This window comes from Acomys russatus, chromosome 10, assembly GCF_903995435.1.
Source record: "Acomys russatus chromosome 10, mAcoRus1.1, whole genome shotgun sequence".
Classification (NCBI taxonomy): domain Eukaryota; kingdom Metazoa; phylum Chordata; class Mammalia; order Rodentia; family Muridae; genus Acomys; species Acomys russatus.
This window is the reverse complement of record NC_067146.1, coordinates 68,572,802-68,594,307: the sequence shown is the minus strand read 5'-3', so window position 1 is coordinate 68,594,307 and position 21,506 is coordinate 68,572,802. Positions and strand designations below refer to the sequence as shown.

Genomic DNA, 21,506 nt, shown 5'->3' with positions numbered 1-21,506 from the left:
TTTCTAAACACAAGTCTTGTATATCAAATTTGCTTGGCATCTCTGCTCTTTAGAGCATAGAGAGCTGAGTAAACCATTTTCAATTTGGTCTTCCATTTCTGCTATCTACTTCTGCATTTCTCCTTGTTTTAGGTAACAGTTCATGCACCCAACTGTCTGCAAAACACTGTAGAGTCCTTCATAGGTGCATTCCTGTGTTCACACCTCACATCCTGCCTATTAGGAAATATTGTGGGTTCTATTATTACAATATATCCAAATTCTTCCCACTTCTACCTCTAACACCCATACTGTGTAACCATTATTTCACTTCTATTGTCTTAATAACCTACTTCTCTACTTCTCTGTCCAGGGAACTACAGAGCGCCATCCCTTGGCATCAAGTTGCACCATCCCTCAGATCAAACCCTGCAGCAGCTTCTCTATTACCAGACTTTACATGCCATATGGGAACCTCCAGCCAGATGCATGTCCAACATCTCACACACAGAAACAGACAGACAGACAGACACAGAGAGACAGAGAGAGAGAGAGACAGATAGATAGAGAGAGACAGAGACAGAGAGAGAAGACAGAAAGAACACTGATCTCATATATTCCACAACTCCCACCTCACCCCTCCCCATCTTGTGGCCTTTTGCAGCATTTCTGTGCACCACAGGCAGAAAGTCCTGAGGAATAGAGCAGAATCCACAGATTTATGTGTATATTTATCTAAATAGCTACTGTTTACTAAAAAAAAAAAAAAAAAGAATTTATATAAGTATTTCCCAGTAAATGATTTGTGAAGTCTGAACTTGTGGGTTCTTTATAAAATTTTCATGGTGCTTCCATGGTAATAAAAGGAAAATGCCTTTTATTTTGAAAGTCTTCTGCTTAACCCTCAGAAATAATCTGAGGTAGTTGCCCACACCATATGTAGCTGGGCATATTGGCAGTGTTTCCCAACAGTCAGGTATGAGGGAAGGAAATAAAAGAAATAAAAGTCCACAGTGGAACCCTCACTAATCATGACCTTGGCACCCATCCATGTCTGTCATAGGAGTCTCAAGACTGTGGCCACAGTGAAGGGCTCACACTTCTGGACCCTGCCATCTCTACGGAGGATAAATATATATTTCCAAACCAACAACCAATGGAGTTGGGATACTAAACCAGCAGCTTTGGCAAAGCTCAGTTGTAAAGCAGCCTTATTTGTAGTCCCTGGTGTCTTCTCAAATCTGTTCCAAGGGAGATTTTCATTGCATTGTGTGGGCGGGACTGAGAGATACTAGTTTCCGATCCCTCCAGGATGCAGGAAGAACAGACTTAGTTGTTGGGATCAGGTTTCTACATACTTCCTAGATGTCTCAAACCAGTGTCTGGTTTGGGGATTCTAGTGAGAACCCCATCAGGAAAAGACACCTCCATTAAAAGAAACCTCTTTCTTTATTTGGTGGATTCTGGGCTCTTAGAGGACAGAGCCAAACAGCACACTTAACATCTGGAAACACAGTGGACCCAGTTATTTTCTTGGGCTGAAAGGTTGGAATAGCAAGCAAATGATCATAGGACACAGGGGTCTTTGTTATAGGCAAATTGCTGATGAATTTGTTTGAGTCAGTGTTTTATTACTGTGAAGAGACACCATGGCCCAGGCAACTCTTACAAAAGAAAGCATTTAATTGGTGGCTTGCTAACAGTTTTAGAGGGTTAGTCTATTATCACCGTGGTAGGCAGTGTGGTGACATGCAGGCAGGTACAGTGTTGGAGAAATAGCTGACATTGTGTGTGTGTGTATATATGCATTTTTAAATTATTTTTTCACTTTACATTCTGATTGCAGCCTTCTTATTCTTCTCCTCCCAGTCTCACCCTCTCACCCTCTTCCCCCTTCCTCACCCCTCCTCAAAAAGGGGAACCTCTCCTCAGTGTACCAATCCACCTGGGCACATTAAGTCACATCAGGACTAAAGGCAGATCTGCTGAGGCCAGACAAAGCAGCCCAGCCAGGAAAAAGTGATGCAAAAGCAGGCAACAGACTCCGTGTCAGAGACAGCCCCCACCCCTCACCCCACCCACAGAAAGCAAGCAGAGAGGGAGACACTGGGCCTAGCTTGGATCTTTGAATCCTCAAAGGCCACCTCCTGTGACACACCTTCTCCAACCAGGCCACACCTCCTAATCCTCCCAAACAATTCAACTGGGGACAAAGCATGTGAATATATGAACCTGTAGGGGTTTTCCCATTCAAATAAGCCCAAAATCATCAATTTAGGGAACTGGAGAAATCTTAAGATCTAAGTCACAGATACCTGAGTTGCTCCTAGAGAGCAGAGGACTCTCATCCAAGTCCCATATTAGAGTCAGTTCCGAGACAGAAATCCTAAAGCCATTGACTCTCAAAAGTGCTAGCAAGAGGCGTCTGGGAATTTGTTTAAAAGCTAACTTTCCAGGCCCCTCTCTAACCCACAGCCACAGAGATCGTAGGCAGCCAGGTCAAGGCCATGCACATCAGCCCATACCAAGGGACACCAAAGAGCTCTTGGCACTTTGGGCACAGCAGTTAGTCTTCTGGATGCCTCTTCCCCTTAATACTAAACTGGAAAAGGTCACCAGAACGTTCACTCTTAACCAGCAGGATTGACAATACAGGCTGCATGATCTCTGCTCCCTGTGGGGCTTTCTCAGGTACCATGCTGATGGAGCACCTCACCCACACGCTAAGCAGCAAGCAGCAAATGCCTTTAATCCTGAGGCAGGAGATGATGCTGAAACAAAATCAAAGGCTTTGGCTGGTGACATTTGTAGGGTCTAGTGGCCTGGGGGGGTATGACATTTCCTTCCAAAGCCAAGTTGTTACTGTGCTTTGTGCTGCCTGCCCCCTCCCCCAACAACACAGAACTGTGTGTTTGTACCTCTTGATGTTTAAGACAACATATCCTCCTTTAGAGTGTATTGTTCAGAGAACTCTTCTGAGTGACGTAGGAGGCTTCACTTGTTGTAGAGGGGACAGAGAAGAAGTTCGGTGATGGCACGGGAGCTGCTTGCATTGGTTGGGCGATGTGATGACTGTGCTCAGTTGTAAACTTGACCGTATCTGGAACCAACTAAAACCCAAATGGCTGGGCACACCTGTGAGGGGTTTGTTTCTTAATTACATCATATGACAGGGGAAGACCCACTTCCTAATCTGGATCTTTGAGGGGAAAAGATCCATCTTTAATCCAGATCTTTTGAGGTGGGAGTATCCACCTTTCATTTGGGGCCACACCTTCCACTGGCAGCCTACTTAAAGGACTTGGAGGAAGAAAGCTTCCTGTCTCCCTTTGCTTGCTTGTTCTTGTTCTCAGTAGCAAGTCCATCTCTTCACTGGCATCCAGGCCTACTTCTTCATTATTCTAGGGTATACTGAAGACAGGCTGAGACATCCAGCCTCTTGGACTGAACTACTATCACTGGTAGATGGCCATTGACGGACTAGCTAGACTGCAGTGTAAGCCATCCTAATAAACTCTCTCTCTCTCTCTCTCTCTCTCTCTCTCTCTCTCTCTCTCTCTCTCTCTCACTTTCTTTCTCTATCTCCATATATATGCATAATATATGCACACATACATACATATACACTCACCTCTTTCTGCTTGTCAAGTGATAATGCCATGTTAGCAGCTGCCTCATGCTCCTGGCTCCATGATGGTAGCCAGTCAATATAAACACCTCATGCCTTAAAATATTCTTATCAGGTTTTTGGTCACACAACCAAATAAGCAACTAATACAGTCACTTTACCTAGAACTCTAACACCCCTAGTGCCCACCATTCCACGCGTGGCTCACCCGGGGAAGGGCACTGCGAGGCTTTCAGTTGTAACTTGGACAAGACTGCCAGTCTGCGCCTCAACAGACAGAAAGAGTGATGCCACTGTGGCAGGATGCTACACTCAGCTTTAACGTAAACTACCCCTGGCCCCAGCAGCACCTCCTGCTTCTGCTAAGAAACCTGTTGACAGGTGTCTACCAAGCCTGGACAGGATAGTTGGTTACCAGGTAACAACATCATTCCATGGAACTCCTTATGCTATGGAGGGTATGATTTCTTTCCTTTCTGCACTGTATACAGTTCCTGAGTACTTAGGCATTCTTTGGCCACATTGTTTCCAGTACTCACACCGTCTCTGAACATAGCACAACTCATTATTTGACATGACGGTCCCATGCAGCATCATTTACATTAAAGATTAATTTTTACCAAAAAAAAAGTAGTATAACATGGGCCCGTGTTCTGGGAATTACTGGCTGCCTGGTGCCCCATTGGCCCAGGCAGTCATTGTTATAGAATATAGGAACAGAAAACTGAAGATTCAAGAAGAGCACCAGAATCTCATAGCTTTCTGCTAGAAAGTGGAGTTGCTTTTACTCCTCAATATCTCTCCGAGTGAGGATACTCAGACATGGGGACAATGAGATGAGTACAGGAGTGGCTCCCCCTATCACATCCTGAATGTCAAAGGATATTTGTCTTCCCTGCATTGGGACAACAGTCGAAGAAAGAATTACTGTTCTGGCTGAAGTGTCTGAACAGAATCTTCAAGAAGTAACTGGGTCGGGTGTACATGGTGGCCCCGAGGCCTGGATTCAGAGCCCCGTAAATAACAACCAGTATATAACCAGACATTCCCACCCACACAGCATGCTCAGTGTGCATTCCTGAGAGAACGTCTGTGCCTCATTCGTGAGACTAGCTGTACTGTTTGAGCAGCCCACATCTACCAGGTGCCTCCAAGATACAAGGGTCAGTCTGTAAACTAGGTCCAACTGTCTTCTTTCTTTGTTAATCCTCAAGAGGCTTTAGATGTGAGCTGAGGAAGAAAATGTCAACAAAAACAGGTGCTAGGTGAGTCAAACTTGACTCTTACTTGTGCCTGAAGGACATTCTCAGACCCAGTTTTGGACTTTTTATCTTCTAGGTGCTTCTGAAAGGTGTGTGTCCAGTAGCAGAAGTCACTAGAATAAGAGTGCAATCTGTAGGACTTCAAACCTCAGCCACCTCAGAGATACAGGTTAAAATCACCCTGCAGAGAAAGAAGCCGCCAACAACTGAGGTGCAGGCTGAAGCCAAGAGATCATGGAACAGACAACACGGTCCTGTTACCAAGTGTTATTCAGAGATGAGCGTTCTCCATCAGCAGAGTCATTACCAGTTATCAGAGCAAGAACTATAGCCATTCCCTGTCTTCTCCTTTGTCTCTACTCCACTTTGCTTCCTATGGCTTCAATAAATTTGTCCAAAACATCTAGGGAGGAAATGGCTTTATAGCTTCCAGTTGTGGTCCATCATGCAGGGAAGTCAGAACAGGAACCCAAGGCAGGAAATTGATGGGTTGTGGAAGAGTGCTTCTTACTGGCTTGCTCCTCAGGGCTTGCTCAACTTGCCTTCTTCTACAACCCATGACCACTTTCCCAGGGCTGGCAGCACCCACCGTGTGCTGGGCCCTCCCATGTTAATCATTAATCAAGAAAATGCCCCGTAGACTTACCAATAGGCCAGTCTGATGGAGGCATTTTCTCAATTGAAGTTCTTCTTCCCAAACAATTCTACTCTAGCTTGTGTCAAGTTGACAAACAAAAACCAGCACACAACAACAACAACAACAACAAAACAAGCAAACAAGCCAATAAGACAGCCCCTGCCTGCACTGAATGCATGTGCAGTTGATGGTCCTGTTCAACTTTAGCTTAGAGAATGTCCAAGCTGCCATGATGGCTAGACAAGAAAAATAGAAACAACCTTGAGGGGAATCGAGTGGCTGATGCTGCCTCCTCCAAGGGACCCTGCTTTATGATTTCCCCCTTTGAATATAGAGTGACCCTAATTCCATCTTTATGGAAAGTACAGATATGCTGTTTGATAGAAATGTGTTGTTGCCATTGGGTGGACACAATGGAATAGGTACATAATATCCTAAGATAGAGGTGCTGGATTCTTTCTTAACTCCACCGCCGCACCCCCCACAACACATCCCCTGCTCCCCTTTTCATGCAGCCAATGTCATGTTAGATTTTCACAACAGGAGGTAGGTATGGTAGACTCTAGTGTCAGGAAGGAGGCTGTTTCCCTCCTTGACAATGGGAGCAGAGGACTTGTCACAGGACTGGATTGTACATGCTCCACACTGTGTCAGCCTGGGCGTGGTTTCAACAAGGCAGCATTGATAATCTGTTCCTGTCTGCTAAGGGGCAGTAGCAGCTTCCCTGATATGTTTCTAAGCTCTTCTGGCAGGTTTCAGACCAGCGCTCTATGTTACATTCTACACGTTGGATTCTATAAGTGGGTTCTGCTTCCCTGGTTGGATGCTGAACAATAGAGATCTCTCCATCTCAGCACATCCCAAGCTTCCTCTTCCAGTTGTTTGTCTGTTTGTTTGTTTTTAAAATAAATTGTATTTTCATGAGGACTCCCCAATGAGTGGTTAGTTGATATCTATCTTTCAATCAGTAGGAGAAATAAGGATGTTTCCTTTTTAGGAGAGAATGATCCTGTCATTTACTTGCCAAGGTTTGCTGTGTCTCCCATTTGGAATCACACACGCTAACACTTTTGTGCAGGGAGCCAAATGGCTGAATTAGGAAGTGGGATTAAACTCAACTCTTGGACCCAAAGTGTATCCATCTGTAGCTTGTTCTTTGTTGCTTAAAAGGTGTTTTAAAGCATTGTCTATGTATGCCCTGGCTTTACCCCTTTTAAATGTATTAAGCACCTTGAGGCTTGCTTCCCCACCCCCCTCATGTATGAAATAATGTAAACATGTTGGGAGATCGCCACTTCCTCCTTTGTGGGTAACATAAGCTGGAGGTATCATTCCCTGGCAGTGGGCCCCACCTCATCCATGCCGTCACGTGACTGGAGCTTGTGAAGGAGTTAGTCTTGTAGCTTGCGGTTCACGTGACAGTTCACGTTAGTCCAGTTGGTTTTATTACTGAGCTCGTTCAGCATCACTTCGATGGGAGCAGTGACTACAATAGTTTAAATGATTTGTAGGCAATGCTGCCTATTCAGTTACATGCATATTGAAGGACTGCCCAGACCATTCCTTTGTCTTCCACCATCTGACCCTGCACCAGTGCCCTCTCCAGTAAGCAGCAGTCTGCTTCCAGTTGCTGGAGGAGGAAGGCTACAGCTATGGAGGTCAGCTCTGTGCTGACGGCGCCCACAACTCTGTGGAGCTCATTGTCTCAGCACTGTGGCGTTCTCAGCTTTCAGGTGTTCAGATGACACTCCTATCCTCTTTCCTGTTTTCTCAATTGTTGTAATGTTCTAAAGTGGGGAAGGTACTTGCAGTTGCCAGGCCAACTTTCAATGGCCTTTCCCTCAGTGGCATTTCTCTTTAGCAGGACCACACTGTCGTGGCAACTTGATGTGCGGCAGGAATCCTCAAGTATCCACAAGCATCGTGGCCAATAGGCCTGTATCACCAAATGCTAAGATGAGACTCCAGTCTCCTCTGCGCTTCACGAGGATGCAGGTTCTATAATCCTTAGGGCAATCCCATAAGGCAGAAATCCTCACCAAATCCAAACGGCCATGAACCGGAAATTCCATTTAAAGGTTAAAGCCAAAGCTGCTTTGGGAAGGAATACTGTTATACTGTCAAGTTTACTGTCAGTCACATTAACAAAATGCCTTACTAATAACCAGCTAATCCTGATAAGACACACGAATAGCCAAATCCACTTATGTTCCCAGAAGCTTAAACATGGCTGAAGCTCATGGCTTGTTTGTAGGGCTGAATTCTAGAAGATTCACATAGGCTATATTTCTAAATTCTCCACTAAAAACGTCAGTAGGCATGAAAGGGACATTTGTTTCCCTTTTGGATCTCATCATTCATAATACCTAGCATTTGCATCCATTTCTAATTATCTGTACAGAACAGCGAGTGTTGAATAACTACTAAAGTCATAATTATCCAAGATAAAGGATGGACTTGATTGGCTAATTTTCTAGGTAGCTACATCTACCCATGATCACTGACATATTTAACACTATTTTTCTGTGCTGGGGTTTGAACTCAGGACCTCATGTAGAGCAGGATTCCATACACAAGTTCTAGCAGGAACAAGAGTTCCAGGTTTGACAGGATCATGTATTCGTTTTGCCCCTTCTGATACAGACCCATTAGGCTCGGCCGCAAAGAAACCCCTGGGAACTCCTAGATCGCCATCTGAGAGCTTTTTCAGAGGACTCGATGGTGTCTTTTCCACCTCTATCCCACTTTATTGCTCTTAGCTCATCTGTGAGCACATTTGGGACAGACTCATCTCTCCGGGGGAAATTCATACAGCAATCCGGACTTTATCCTTTCGTTCAACGAGACAGACTGTTAAGTCGCTCAAGAAGGGCTGCTCTGCTTCGTATGGCATGGGGCCTGTGGTTCTGGGAGTCCTAACTCTGCCATCAGCTGCCCTTGAGATGTGAACCCGGTGGATGAGCTTAGCTGTATTTGCTCAGCTCTTTAACCACTGGCTCAGGTAGCTGGTGACGAAGAATAAAGCAACGAGGAATAGATTTTAAAACTGGGTGCTGTCTATGTACACAATAAGGAGAGGGGCATTGAGGAAATACCTTCTTAGCATATCTAATATGAATTATGTTTTTCTACTCAAATCCAGAATTGTTTCTGTAGGCACGGAGGGAAGGGCAGGTGACTGTCGCGCACCACTACCGGCACTGTGGAGAAGCCCCCGTGTTCTGCTCTGGTGCTGGATAGAGTTTCCACTGCATGGAAGATGGATTGGCATGCTAATGCAGAGTGGAAGTTTATGAATTTATAGCACGCTAGATTTTAAATTTTTTATTTTAAGGATCTTCTTGGTCTTCTAAGACTGGAACTAGCCCAGATTTTTCTTAATTCGAGGTGGATAAACAGCTCTGTTTTCACATCAAACACCACAAGGTCCAAAAGATGGTTAAACACAATTTCCCATTAGAAAGTGCCTCGGTTCATCCAATAACAAATATGGAGGAGCATGTGCCAAGTGCTAGGCCCTCTACCTGGAGCTGTGAGTCCAGAGCAAAACGCAGCTAGCAAATCTGGGCCCTCCTAGACTTCATGTTGCATTTCTGAATGGCTTCTGGACTGAATTAGAACATTAACAAATTGCCCTTCCCTAGATGGGTGTGGCTGCCAATGTGTTAAAAGTAAAATAAAAAGCCAAACAAACAATCGTAGGCAAAGAATTCCTGTAACTCCTCCTCAGCATCAATACCTTGAATGGTTTTTACTACTGTGCTCACTGAAATGAGTGAGCTTTAAACTCATTTTTCCCCTATGGAAATTGTTATCCTCTGGAAACCATTTTGCCAAAGTAAAAAGGAAAAAAAAAAAGAAATGATCTTTTCTGGGGAGATTCAGACACAGAGCTGGGAGTGACTCTGGCAGGATGAGCATGGAGGCAAAGGATATTAGCGATTGGAAAATGGGTTCTTGCCAGAGGCTCTGGGTGATGACATTAGAAGCGACATAATGGAATTAGACTGCGGTTCTCTGCAGGTCTGGGTAAGCTCAAAGCATCCAATAACCCACTGGAGTGACTGTGAGACAACTACAGAGCTCTTTTATTATCTAGGGAATGGAAAGGTTATTTTGAAATCCATGGCTTCGAGAGATCCGACGAGACTAGCTCTAGGTTGTACAGGATGGCAATTCTGCAGTCACACCTATTCCAGTCCGTCCATACAGTGCCTTCTCTTAAAAAAAAAAAGGGGGGGGGTAGAACAGCCTCATTGCTCTAGAGAAAGAGGGGAAAAAAGGAAAAGGTAAGAAGAGAGGAGAGAGGGAAGGAAGGGCAGAATGATGAAGGGACTAAGAGAGTGAGGGAAGGAATAAGGAAGTCTCTTTGATTTGCCAGCTGGGAATTGCTGTTCTGTGGTTGGACATCCCGCCTACCTGGGCACCTGGGATCCATTTTTCATCTGTCTCTAATCATCTTGGCCAAACTGACTATTTGTCAGTGGTAGGGGAGGGGGTTCTCTTTCAATTTCCCATTAATTTTGTCTTGCCTTTGGCTTGCTTTTCCTTCAAGGAATGCAAGTCTTGAATAAATTTGTTTGTGGCTCATGGGCAAAACTGTTGCAACATAGCCAAAATACATCTTCAGACCATTCAAATGTTGGTTCACCTGTAGAATTTGCATTTACTCCAAAAAAAACCAAAACAAAACCCATTTAACAGGGCCCCCCTTTGTCCACAAGAACATGCCTCCTAATTCCCCCAAGGCAGCGGACCCCTCAGCACAGACTCCACCGTTTTCCTGAAGGCTGTCCCCAAAGCACATGGAAGGACATAAGGCTTCCACTAGCTGCCTGATTTATGTTAAAGGCACGCGTTTATATGCAAACTTGAAGCATTTGTTACTTATGCACTGAAAATAAATATATTTTGTGATTTTCTGGGAGCCATAGGTGGTTTAAGTTGGAGTGATCTGTTTTATTTTGTTAAAAATAATATTGTCTGGCTCCTTTAAGAAGCCACAGTTACAGATACTGAAGCGAGCTGAGTCATTCCCAGGAAGAATTAGGAACAGCTGGGGGCAGACACTAGCTGCAAATGCAAGTCCGGAGGACCAGAATGTCTCTCTAGGACAAAGTCGAGGCTTCAACCCAAACCCAGAAAGGGATTTTCACAGACTTGATCTTTCTAATAATGACAAACTCTGTGCATTCTGAAGCAAGAATTTCCCTAAGCTAGTGGCCAAACGTTGGCAATGTCATTCAGTCTTGGTCTACAAGATTTGGTGGCCCACAGGGACTTCCTCATAACATTCAGTGGTACTGAGTATATGTTGTGGCCCCAAAGACAATCAGGTGACTCAGAAGAACTTGGCCCAATTGCTTGGCCCAAAATTTCTGTGAATTAAAGGAGGTTATTAAAATGAAAAACTAACTCCGTGGTGTGGCTTCCTTTCTCTGAGAGGCTGGGTTAAGAATCTGGTCACAGGGTTTTTGTTTTTTTTTTTCCCAGCCTTCTGGAGGCTAGCTGAAGAAGGCTCTATCCTGAGCCTGGTCACGAAGAAGGCCTTCTGGGCAGGGAGGGAGTGCAGGGCAGCCGCACTCAGCAAGGGTTGAGACAATAGAAATCTGCAGTCCCTTCCAGAAGGGGGCCTCTGGCTTGTGAAGGGCCAGACTACACTTCAGTAAAATAAAGACAAAAAGAGTCAAAGAACTAGATTTTAATTCACTAAGTTTAATGATAAAAGAAAGACAAGGGGAGAGAGCTATGGGGGAGAAGTGGAGAGTGTGCTCCCAAACCTTCCAGCTTCTGGGTTTTTTAACTAAGTGTACTTGAATAGCAGGAGACAATCCCAGGACACTTGGGGGAGGGTTGGGGCTTGTCTCCAGGGCACCTTTGATATGTTTTTCTTCAAAGAGCCAGCTTTTGACACCTTTTGTGTGGGTTAGGGTGTCTGCAAGGAACTATCTTTTGAACACTTTTGGGTCTGGTGGGTTGTTATCAGCGGGAGTGGGGTGGGGTGGGGGGGGCGAAGGGCGTGGGGAGTCTGCTCACCTATGTTTGAGCATAAAGCTTACCAGGGAGCATCTCCTCTGCCTACAGACAAGGGCCCACACCTGTGTGTGTGTGTGTGTGTGTGTGTGTGTGTGTGTGTGTGTGTGTTTCTGATGTTCATTTTTGCTATTTTTGTTTTCTTTCTCATTCTTTTTGAGAGAGAACATAAATTTGTGTTGACAGGGAGAAGGAGATCTGAGATAAGTTAGGCAAGAGGCAAGAATTTGATCAAAACATAGTTTGAAAAAAATTTAGCACAATATTTTTAAGAAATGTACATGTTAAAATAGGGAAACTGGAATATAATATCTTCAGTGTGGGGAAAATAAAATTCTACAAATTTAAGATTAGAAGAAGCGTATTGAATGTTTTGAAGTGGAATCATTTATGCTATGAGCTTATGGGTAAATTTTTAAGCTCCACATACTGAAATTTTTGTGCTATGTATTATTCTCCATGAGGCATAAGTAGCCATGCGTGGCCTTTCTGTTCTCTCTTCTCCCTCCCACCCTTCTGCTCTCTCCTCAGGGCCTGGGATCCCTTCCCTTGTTGGTCTTGCAGTGCCCGCCATGAGCTACCCCTCGCATAAGCAGACCCTGTGTCATTCCTGCTGGCCCATGTCCACTGTCAGGAAGGCCTGAACATTTGTTCCATTGACCTTGATATTAATTTCTTTAGAGTTAGTTACTTTTCTCATCCTTGTGACAAAATACCTGGACAGAAAAGAAAAATAGGGAAGAGGAAGGCATGGTTTCAGGATCAGCAGTGAGGCCATTCCAGCTGTTCCAGATGCTACTTACTACAGGGGTGAGGAAGTAGAGAGAGCTGTAGCTGGTAGAATCCACTTCCTCCAGCTAAGCTCCACCTCCTTAACAGCAGCATCACCAATGAGAGGCCAAGTGTTTCCACTGTGGTGGAATAGTTGTCATGTAAACATAATCAGCTCTTCTCAGTGTGTGTGTGTGTGTGTGTGTGTGTGTGTGTGTGTGTGTGTGTGTACATTCATACATATGGGTTTGTATCAGATATATACATACATTTATGTATATAGTTGAATACTGACATCCCACCCATTGTGATGTTTTTGAGGAGGAATCTACAGCCTTGCTCATCACGATCTACAGCAGTGCCTGGCTCTCAGTAAGCACTCAATATTTTCAAATAAAGTTGAGTTCCTTTCCTCATAGGGAAACAGAGATGACCTGTGTATTAAAATGCCAGGAATAAATATTAGCCCACAACTTCAGTCAGTAAATATTAGTCCACAAATTCAGTCAGTAATATCATACCTGTTCGTTTTTAATCCATTCTCTTTTGCATGCTGAGCTCACAGTGGCTAGTAGGAGATTTATCTCCCTTATCCTGCCCCTCCTACATGACCAGGGCTGTATTGGGGGCCAGAGAGTCTTAGGCCTGGAGAGAGGCCTCTGCTGACAAGGTATTCATATTGTACCAGTCTCCATGGCCATGCCTACTTGGTAGCCTTCTGCAGCTGCCACGTAAGTCCAAAATTCTTGGCTCCATAAAGCCTACCTGCAACAGCTCCTTCTTCCCAGAAGCTGAGCCATCTTGGGGCCCACCAGGAAAAGGATCCACCGACTTTTTCTGCTTGGAGAGATACTTTGAATAGGGTGTTCTTGCCTGTTTTTCTAAGGCCCCTGCTTCCTTAAACCCCAACCTCCCCTTGGGCCTCTGGCCTATGAAAAACAAAAGGCGGATCCCTCCCAGGACCTTACTGCCCCCTACCCTTCCCTCACCTCCCTGCAGCAAGGTCTCCCGGAGCTTTGGAGAAAGACAACAGCTGTTGGGTCCCAGCCCGCAGGAAAAATCTAATCAGGGCTCACCTGAAAGAGGGAGTGGGGATTGAAAGTAGGATAGAGAGACACAAGAAACAGCCAGTCAAGTCAGGACATTTCTGATCAAGATTCACTTTATTGCTGAGTAGCAGACCATATATAGGGCAAGGTCAATAGGATCTATTCTTATCTCACTCACCCTAGGCCCCGGGCAAGAATGCAATAGCCTAAATCGCTCCCTGTAGAACTTCCTAGTTGTCTGAGTAGTTCCTTGTAAGAACTTCCTAGATCCTCTGGGTGGTTCCAAGTTGAGACTTCTGTACTTCTTTCAAAGGTAAATAGTCCAAGGATAGCCTAGAACATGAGACCTCATGGTAAGGTAAAGGTCAGCAACTCGAAGGTCACAGCATACAGCCTAAGTACAGGATTTCTGACATGGCAGAATTTGGCACGGGTCCCCACAAACAGCCTGTACCAAAGGAGAAGGGGGAGAAAAAAAAACCTCCAACCACTTAGACAGAGGGCAAGGACGCGAGTTCCACCAGTGAAGCGATGTATGGAAGAAGTGGTTGTACTGGGCAGGAGCAGGAGGACAGAGGAAGCAGGGAAGCACAAAGCTTAACTATGTCTCACACTGCAGGTTGGTCTTGAAGGTTGGTTTCAACTTCCTTGGATAGAGCATGGTCAATAGGCAGTCAAAAGCAAGACAGAAACAGAAGTTAGGTGTGCTTATTGCTTGTGGGTAAATAGTCTGACCTGACTGCAGGTAGGAGAAGCCAGAAGATGGAGGCCAGAGCCAGTTTCTGGAAAGCCTTCCAAGCCGGGGGCTGGGATGTCATCTGTTAGCACTTGGCAGTCACTGAGCCAGGGTACCTGCATTATAAAGCACAGTGGTAGCACAGTTTAGGTGCTTCAAAGTGGGCTGGGGAATGGCTAGCAGCAAGACATCCATCCACGAAGTCGGGGGACACTCCAGAGAACACACAGACCATGCATGGCACCTGCTAGAAACAAAGGGAGGGTAGCAGCAATGCAAAGAGGGTTGTTCTTGGTGGGAACCCAGGAAGCTGTTGGTCTTGAGGAAGATGCCCAGTCTGCTCATGTTGGATGCGCTTCAACAGGGACACATGGAGCTGGAGACAGTGAAGTCAGGCCAGGACACTCACTTTGGCCTTCTCCATCAAGAGAGCAGCAGGCCATTGATGAGACGGGGGCACACAGAGGGTCACCTGGGAACTTGATTGGTTTCAATAAGTGCTAGACTGAATGTAAAGTGGTAAGTTGTAGAGAAACAGAGTCCTATTGTGCAATCTTAAGCAATTTATTTATCTACGTATATGAGTACACTGTCTTCCCGCACCCCAGAAGAGACCACCAGATCCCATTATAGATGGTTGTGAGCCACCATGTGGTTGCTGGGAATTGAACTCAGGACCTCTGGAAGAACAGCCAGTGCTCTTAACCTCTGAGCCATCTCTCCAGCCCTCTCTCATGCAATCTTAAGTCTTTTCTCCAATAAACATGATCTCCTGGTGCCCTGCTGTGAAACCTAGTCAGGTAGATACATAGGAAATACCTCTACACTGGGCATATAATTTGAGGCTTTAAGTCTTATAGATGATCTTGGCTAGGAAATGTTCACTTCTTCTTAAGCCCGCAAGTACAAGGCCAGGATGCCTGTACACAGAGACGAGTTTTGAAATTGCAAACCACAAATAGGAAGTTGCCAGATTAGCTCACCCAGAGAATCTATAAAAGCTCACTGCTCCTTTTGTAGTGAGCAGCCTGATTTTGCCTGTGGATCCTTGTCGGCCTCCTGCTCAGCCACTGGCATCCCATTTAGAGGAGCTGCCTATGTTTGTTTTCATTTCTTGCTTCTGTGCCACCATACCCTGCCACCTAGGTACCGCGCTGCCTCCAGATCTGATCTCCTGTCTCCTTCAGTGCCACCTGCTGTTGAGAATTAAAGACTTGCTTGGGGCAAGACTTAGGGGAGAGTGATACAAACCTTCCTGTATCCTTTGTTTTGGCCACATTCTCTTTACTGGAAGACTGCTTAGGCTGGTCTTGCCACTAGTTGTTTTAGACCACTGTCTTGGGCTTCCTCACTGTAACAGGAACAGCTTAGTAGCACAGGATTACTGAGTTCCTTTTTTATTTAATGATACATTTTTGTTTTATGTGTATAGGTATGTTAGTTGTATTTTTAAAAGATTTATTTTTATGAATACAATTATTTTGCCTGCATGTTTTTATGTGCACCATTCATGTGCTGAGTCCAGGCAGAGGGCAGGAAAGGGCATAAGATCCTGTAGAACTGGAGGTAAAGATTGCTGTGCGCTGCTTTGAGAGTGCTGGGAACCGAACCCAGGTCTTCTGCAAGAGCAACAAGTACTCTTAGGCACTGAGCCGGGGTTCCGGCTGGAAGAGTACTGCATTCCTTTTCTTGCTCTTAAAATACTTAGGACTTGAGTCTCTGACTATCACCTCTGTATGAAATGGCACAAGAGGAAAAGAGGGAAAAAGAGGCAGGGGAGGGAGGATTCTCTGACAAGCTACAATAGCAAACTTTGGACACACCCTGGACTAGTCCTCTTTCTCCTGTCTCTGAGCTTTGTGTAGAGGCAAAGCTCTGTGGAGTTTGCCGCACTTACCAGGCCAAAGTAGAACTATGTATCTCATTAGCTATGAAACTGGACCTCCGCAGAGCTGTTCCGTGACTCAAGCCTAACAAATGTGAAGGTTTTCTGGGGACACTGGAGCTCATTTGAGCGAGCAGTGATCTATTAGAGATCTCACTTCTTCTGCAGTACACTGGCGGCTGCTGGGAAGATGCTGTTGTGTGAGGGACAAAGGCCCTGCCTAAGGCTCCTCTGCCCTGCTCAAGGTCAACTATGGTTTTTCCCATGCTGCACCACTTCAGGCTTTTCTCGTAAAAGCCATGTATGTTTTTTGAACTTTTGTTTATTTTGGCCCCCCAAGCCTCTGTCACTTCCCTCCAGTGAATCACAGGATAGGGCCATTTCAAAATGTCCTCCTTAAAGAATAGCTCTCTTCCCTAGGGAGACTGGAGTTGGCAAATGACAGCCTGTCCTAGCTGCTGCCGCTGTCCCACCCACCCCCATGTGGGGATCTTAATACGGAAACATCCCTTCACACTCTACCAATGTCCTTTACTACTATCTCGGCATGCTGGCGCGTCCTCTGTTAGAGCACATGCTCTGGCGTTATTTACGAAGTTGTGTCTTCTCATCATAAGCACTTTCTCCCCCCTTAGACGGCTTCAAGGGCAGGGTGCTAGGCCAGACTGTCCTTGGGGCCTTAACACTCAGAACAAGTTTTGTCTCTTCGTTTAGTGTGGCTCATCATGATGTGTGATAGCAAGAGGACAGGACTGTTATCCTGGAAGCTCTGTGAGCAGGGCTGACTGCTGCAGGCTCTCTCTCTCTCTCTCTCTCTCTCTCTCTCTCTCTCTCTCTCTCTCTCTCTCTCTCTCTGTGTGTCTCTCTCTCTCTTCTCTCTCTGTCCTGGAGTATTTCCTTTTCTGCCTTCTCTTTTTTTTTTTTTTTTTTTTTTTTTCTGTGTGTGACAATTTCAGATATTGTAGTTCTGCTTGTAAATATCCCCTGGGACGTTCCCCAGTATTTCCAGTGCTGGTCCACAGGCGGAAGCTGCCCTTCATGTTTCTCCTGAGATTTGACCCTGCTGTGTGGTGGGCAGATTTTGGTTGTTGGCTGCCAAACATCTAGTTCATTTGCACCCCTTTTTCTGTTTGCTTGGTGTGATATTTTGGCAGTGGCCCCAGCCTCTCCCACAAATGCCAGTCTTCACAGCAGAGCTACAAGCTCTCAGTCCTTAGTCATTTGTGTGTGCTATGAGATTATTTATTTATTTATTTATATTGCAATGAACTTCTCTTATTTTTTGCAATTTGGAAATTAGACATTTAACGAAAAGATTAATATTTGTCCCCAAAGATTTGGCTAGATGCAACAACATTTCCTGTAAAGGTCATCTAGGCAGCAGCTACAGCCTTGGCTTCCTCAACCATCCAGAGCCCAGGGGAATGCACTCAGCCCTGTCACATAACCTGGGTTGCCAAAAGGCCTGCTAACATGATGGAGCAGATGCCTCCTCCCGGTGGTCGCCAGTAGATATACATCACAATGGCCTGTGCTTAATTCCTAGGCTTAGTATTCTAGGGGCAACAAAATTAACTGCTGGCATGCTTTTTCCATCTCCAGCATTTAACAGCAATAACCACAATGCTAGGCAAGGCAAAGTCAACAGCTTGCATGGGTAGCTAGCTGTACGTCACCCCAGATGCAGGCTCCTTATGTGGTAGTGAGCGAAGTTGAAGCATCCTCAGTCGGCCATCACTCCTCAACACCCCGCATGAAGAACAGAATGGTCCTTAAACAGTGGGAGGCTGACCCAACATGGCCTACGTATCAGCAAATGCAAGGAAGGGTGAGGGTGGGGACACTAGGCTTTCTGTTCATCAGGCATTTTAGTCACAAGACTTGTGACAAGCTCCCAGCCTTGTTTTTTGGATGTATATATTGTATTTATGATGGCATGACAAAAGATAATTTGGCAACATTTATTAAATGACAGCTTTTAGAATGTATAAAAGACTCATAATTCAAATGTGTTTTCATATGCAGTATTGCCTCTGCAGCTTCTCATGAGCCCAGTGGATACAACTTCCAAACCCTGCCCTTCCTCTCATTCTCCTTCCCTTCCCCCTCCTCCCTCCCTCTTCTCCCTTCCCTTTTTTCCCCTCCCCATTCTTTCCCCCTCTCTCTTCCCTCTTTAAACTTCAGAAAATCAACAGTAAATTTAGCACTATTTTTAAATTAGACTTTTTCTATCCTCCCAAGTAGCGATATCCAAACATTGTTGCTGTCAGAACTTTTCATTAGAAATATGTGGGGTTCAGGGTGTAGTTCCTGGTGAAACACTTAGCATGCGCAAGGCTCTGCAAAAAAGAAACACTGATGGTATATTCAAATGTATAATTACATTCTTACCAAGCGGGCAATAGAAACATAGGGCATTTTACTCACAGTAGAAACTACAGAAGGTAAAAATAAATGTCAAATTTAAAATATCTAAGTTCTTACTGAGTACGGTGGTTCATGTCTACAATTCTTGGGAACTTGGGAAATAGAAGCAGAAGAATTGCCATAACTTTAAGGCATAGTGAGATTCTTTCTCAATAAAATAAAATAATAAAATTAAATTAAAATCTGCTCACAAAAATAAACTTAAACAATAAAATAAAAGACTAGCTGATGCCTCAGCAATAAATGCTCTTGCCAATAAACCTGATGGCCTAAAACTGATCCACAAAACCCAACAGTGGAAGAGAACCGATTGTCACAAGTGCCTTCTACATGTGCACCATACAAGCAGAGATGTGCTCAGACTCCCCCAACACACAAACACACACACACACATGTGCACTTCCTCACAAACACAAATGTATATATAAAATATCTAATTTCTATAGAATGTGTTTGGTTTTTAATGTAAAAAATGTTCGCACTCTGGAATGTCACTGTTGATACCTTTAATAGGATTGGTGTGGGACTATGCTTTATCATTGGGGGAATCTTGGGTCAGCTTTTGTAACATGGCAAGTGCACATCTAGTTAGTTGTGCTTTTAGTCTATTTTACAGCTTGGCTTTAAAGTCCATGGCAATTGAAAAAGCCACTTTACGGAGCTGCGTGGCTCCTGCTGGAAGGCAGTCCTCACTAGAAGAACCGCACTAAGCAGTCAAAGGCCTTCTCCATCTCACCTGTCTCATGCAAAGATTTTGTTAAAACTATTTTAAGGATAGTTTCACTTTTGTTTTGGTAGTGTGCTTAGAGCAAGACGGAAACATTTCCAAACATCTGTTTTTAAATTCTTCTGTTATAGATTCAAGTCTTGAAAAAAGACGCCAGCTCACTAATTGTGGCCACGTCACTGGCCACATCACTCTACTTTGCAAGGCAAAGCTATGCCTCCTTTGAACAGAATACATGTGAGGTAGTCCACTGTCATTGGCCACTGGCCAACAGAGATGCTGTCACAAGGTAAAAGGTGACACAGATAACCCATTTGCCTCTTCCCCATCAAAAGCAGAGTGCTTCAGGCTGCAAGAAATGTTTCTTTAAAACTGATTTTGTGGCAGAGCTATAGTCATCTTACACTATGATTATAGATTGACGTTCTTGTGACTTGTCATTTCTTCTCTCTTTTTACCCTACAGGTCCTTTGTGTATATATTATGGCTTCCAGTTTAGTGTTTTTAGGGGCTTTCTAAGTGTGCAAACAAATAGGTCTCTTCACCTATATCTGTTTCTTGGACTCTATTCTTTCTATTCATTTTATCCTACTCCAATATTTTAGTTTTTGTTTATCATATTGTATTATATTTTATTTTACTATTAATTGTTAGAAGCCTGTTTGTTTTCTGGTAAGAGACAGAAGGGGGCGGATCCAGACGGGAGCAGGGGTTGTAAGGAGTAGAGGGAGGGGAAACTTATATGAGAATATATTATGTAAGACAAAAATCTATTTTCAATAAAAGAAAAAAATAAATTCTCCAGTGAGCCAAATCATACCTGAGTAATACATGCCAAAACAAAAACAAAAACAAAAACCACCAAATGCGCTGTAGAATTTCAGAGACATGTGTGTCCAAAGGAAAATATGCCTGGATGTGATAGTTTAGTCAAAGAACGCTAATGAATGTATATCCCCAAATATCTATATTTTGTTGCCACATTAGCTCAAATTTTAATTCCAACAGTCACATACAATTAGGTTACTCTTTATTTAATTACAGGGAGCAGAGAATTTAAAACTTAGACTTAAAATGACTCATCTGATGTGGCCTGCAGGCTGATTGCTGAGTGTGAACAACTCAATCAAACCAACAATCTCCAAAAGAGAAAAGGCAGAACCTAGTTTGCTCCCTGCATCAGCTCCCCCGCCTCACAGGAATGATTCTTCTACAAGGAAGGTTTCTGTTTCGGAGAATTACAAGGTGCCTTATATGTGAACACTTTGTGTGTTCAAAATCCCTTCCAGAGACGGCTTTGCCTGCGTCCTTCCCTTTGGGATCAACTGCTCAGCTGTTTCCCCTGTCATGTGCATCAGCATCCTCAGAGGCTGGTACAGTTAGACTCTGGAGCATCCCCACAGGCTCATGCTGTGAACAGTCACTTCCCAGGCTGTGGAACCCGAGGTGTGTGGCCCAGCTGGGAGGATCCAGGGGTGAATTCTGTAGATATAACTATGTGAACAGCCTCCGTACACACTCCTGCTGTTGTGGGATGAGTCCCTGCTGTGCCTTTCCTGCTGAGATGGGCTGAAGGCACCAATCAATTAATCTTCCCTCTTAGTTGTTTCTGGATTCCAAGTATTTTAGTCAGACCAGTACAGAGTGACTAGTACAGATGTGTCACAAGATAAGCTTTTATTATTTACAGAACCAGATGATGTTATGAGTCTATTAATTTGTTGCACTTTCTGCCCTGGAAAGGATTAGATATTCCATCAGTGCCTCAGAATCCATCCTTTCCAACCCCTAAATCAAGACATGCATTTCTCATTTAGGTGTGATAATGAACCATAACCTTCACTCAATAGGTCATGTGTTTCAGGGAAACTTTTATTGATAACAAGTACTCTGAAAATATAAAAAGGTACATTTGTTATTTACATGATATCTTTTTTTTTTTTTTTTTAAATATTTCGTGATGAAAACTCCTGTTTCAGGAAAGTAGTTTATGAGTTGTAAGGTTCCCATCCTCTGTCGTAGATAAATCGATTTATCATATCAAAAGTTCTCAGCGGCTGGTCATAGGGCACAATGTGTCCTCCACCTCGGACAATTACCTTGGAGAACAAAGAAATAAATATTATTAATACATGAAAAGTATGAACTCAGATTAAACACTATTTAATACACACACACACACACACACACACACACACACACACACACACACACACATGAAATCAGAATGAGTTTGCTATGTAGCTCAGTGGTAGTGGTAGAACCCTTGCCGATCAGGCACAAATCTCCGAGTTCTGTCCCCCGAATAGCAAACAGAAATCAGTAGAAAACTTCCTTCCACAAGCCTTGGAGTCACCATGCTCTCATACTGA

General features: G+C 44.3%; 1 protein-coding gene across 2 annotated transcripts in view; it reads right to left on the bottom strand.

The window, feature by feature from the left end:
• Nucleotides 1-21,122: 21,122 nt before the first annotated feature.
• The window catches only part of Cpvl (carboxypeptidase vitellogenic like), a 99,832-nt gene continuing 99,448 nt past the window's right edge, over nucleotides 21,123-21,506 (bottom strand). For both annotated transcript variants that reach the window (XM_051151601.1, XM_051151602.1), the window contains one exon: nucleotides 21,123-21,233. In XM_051151601.1, the coding sequence (XP_051007558.1) occupies nucleotides 21,123-21,233 (111 nt within the window). The remainder of the gene's footprint in view (nucleotides 21,234-21,506) is intronic.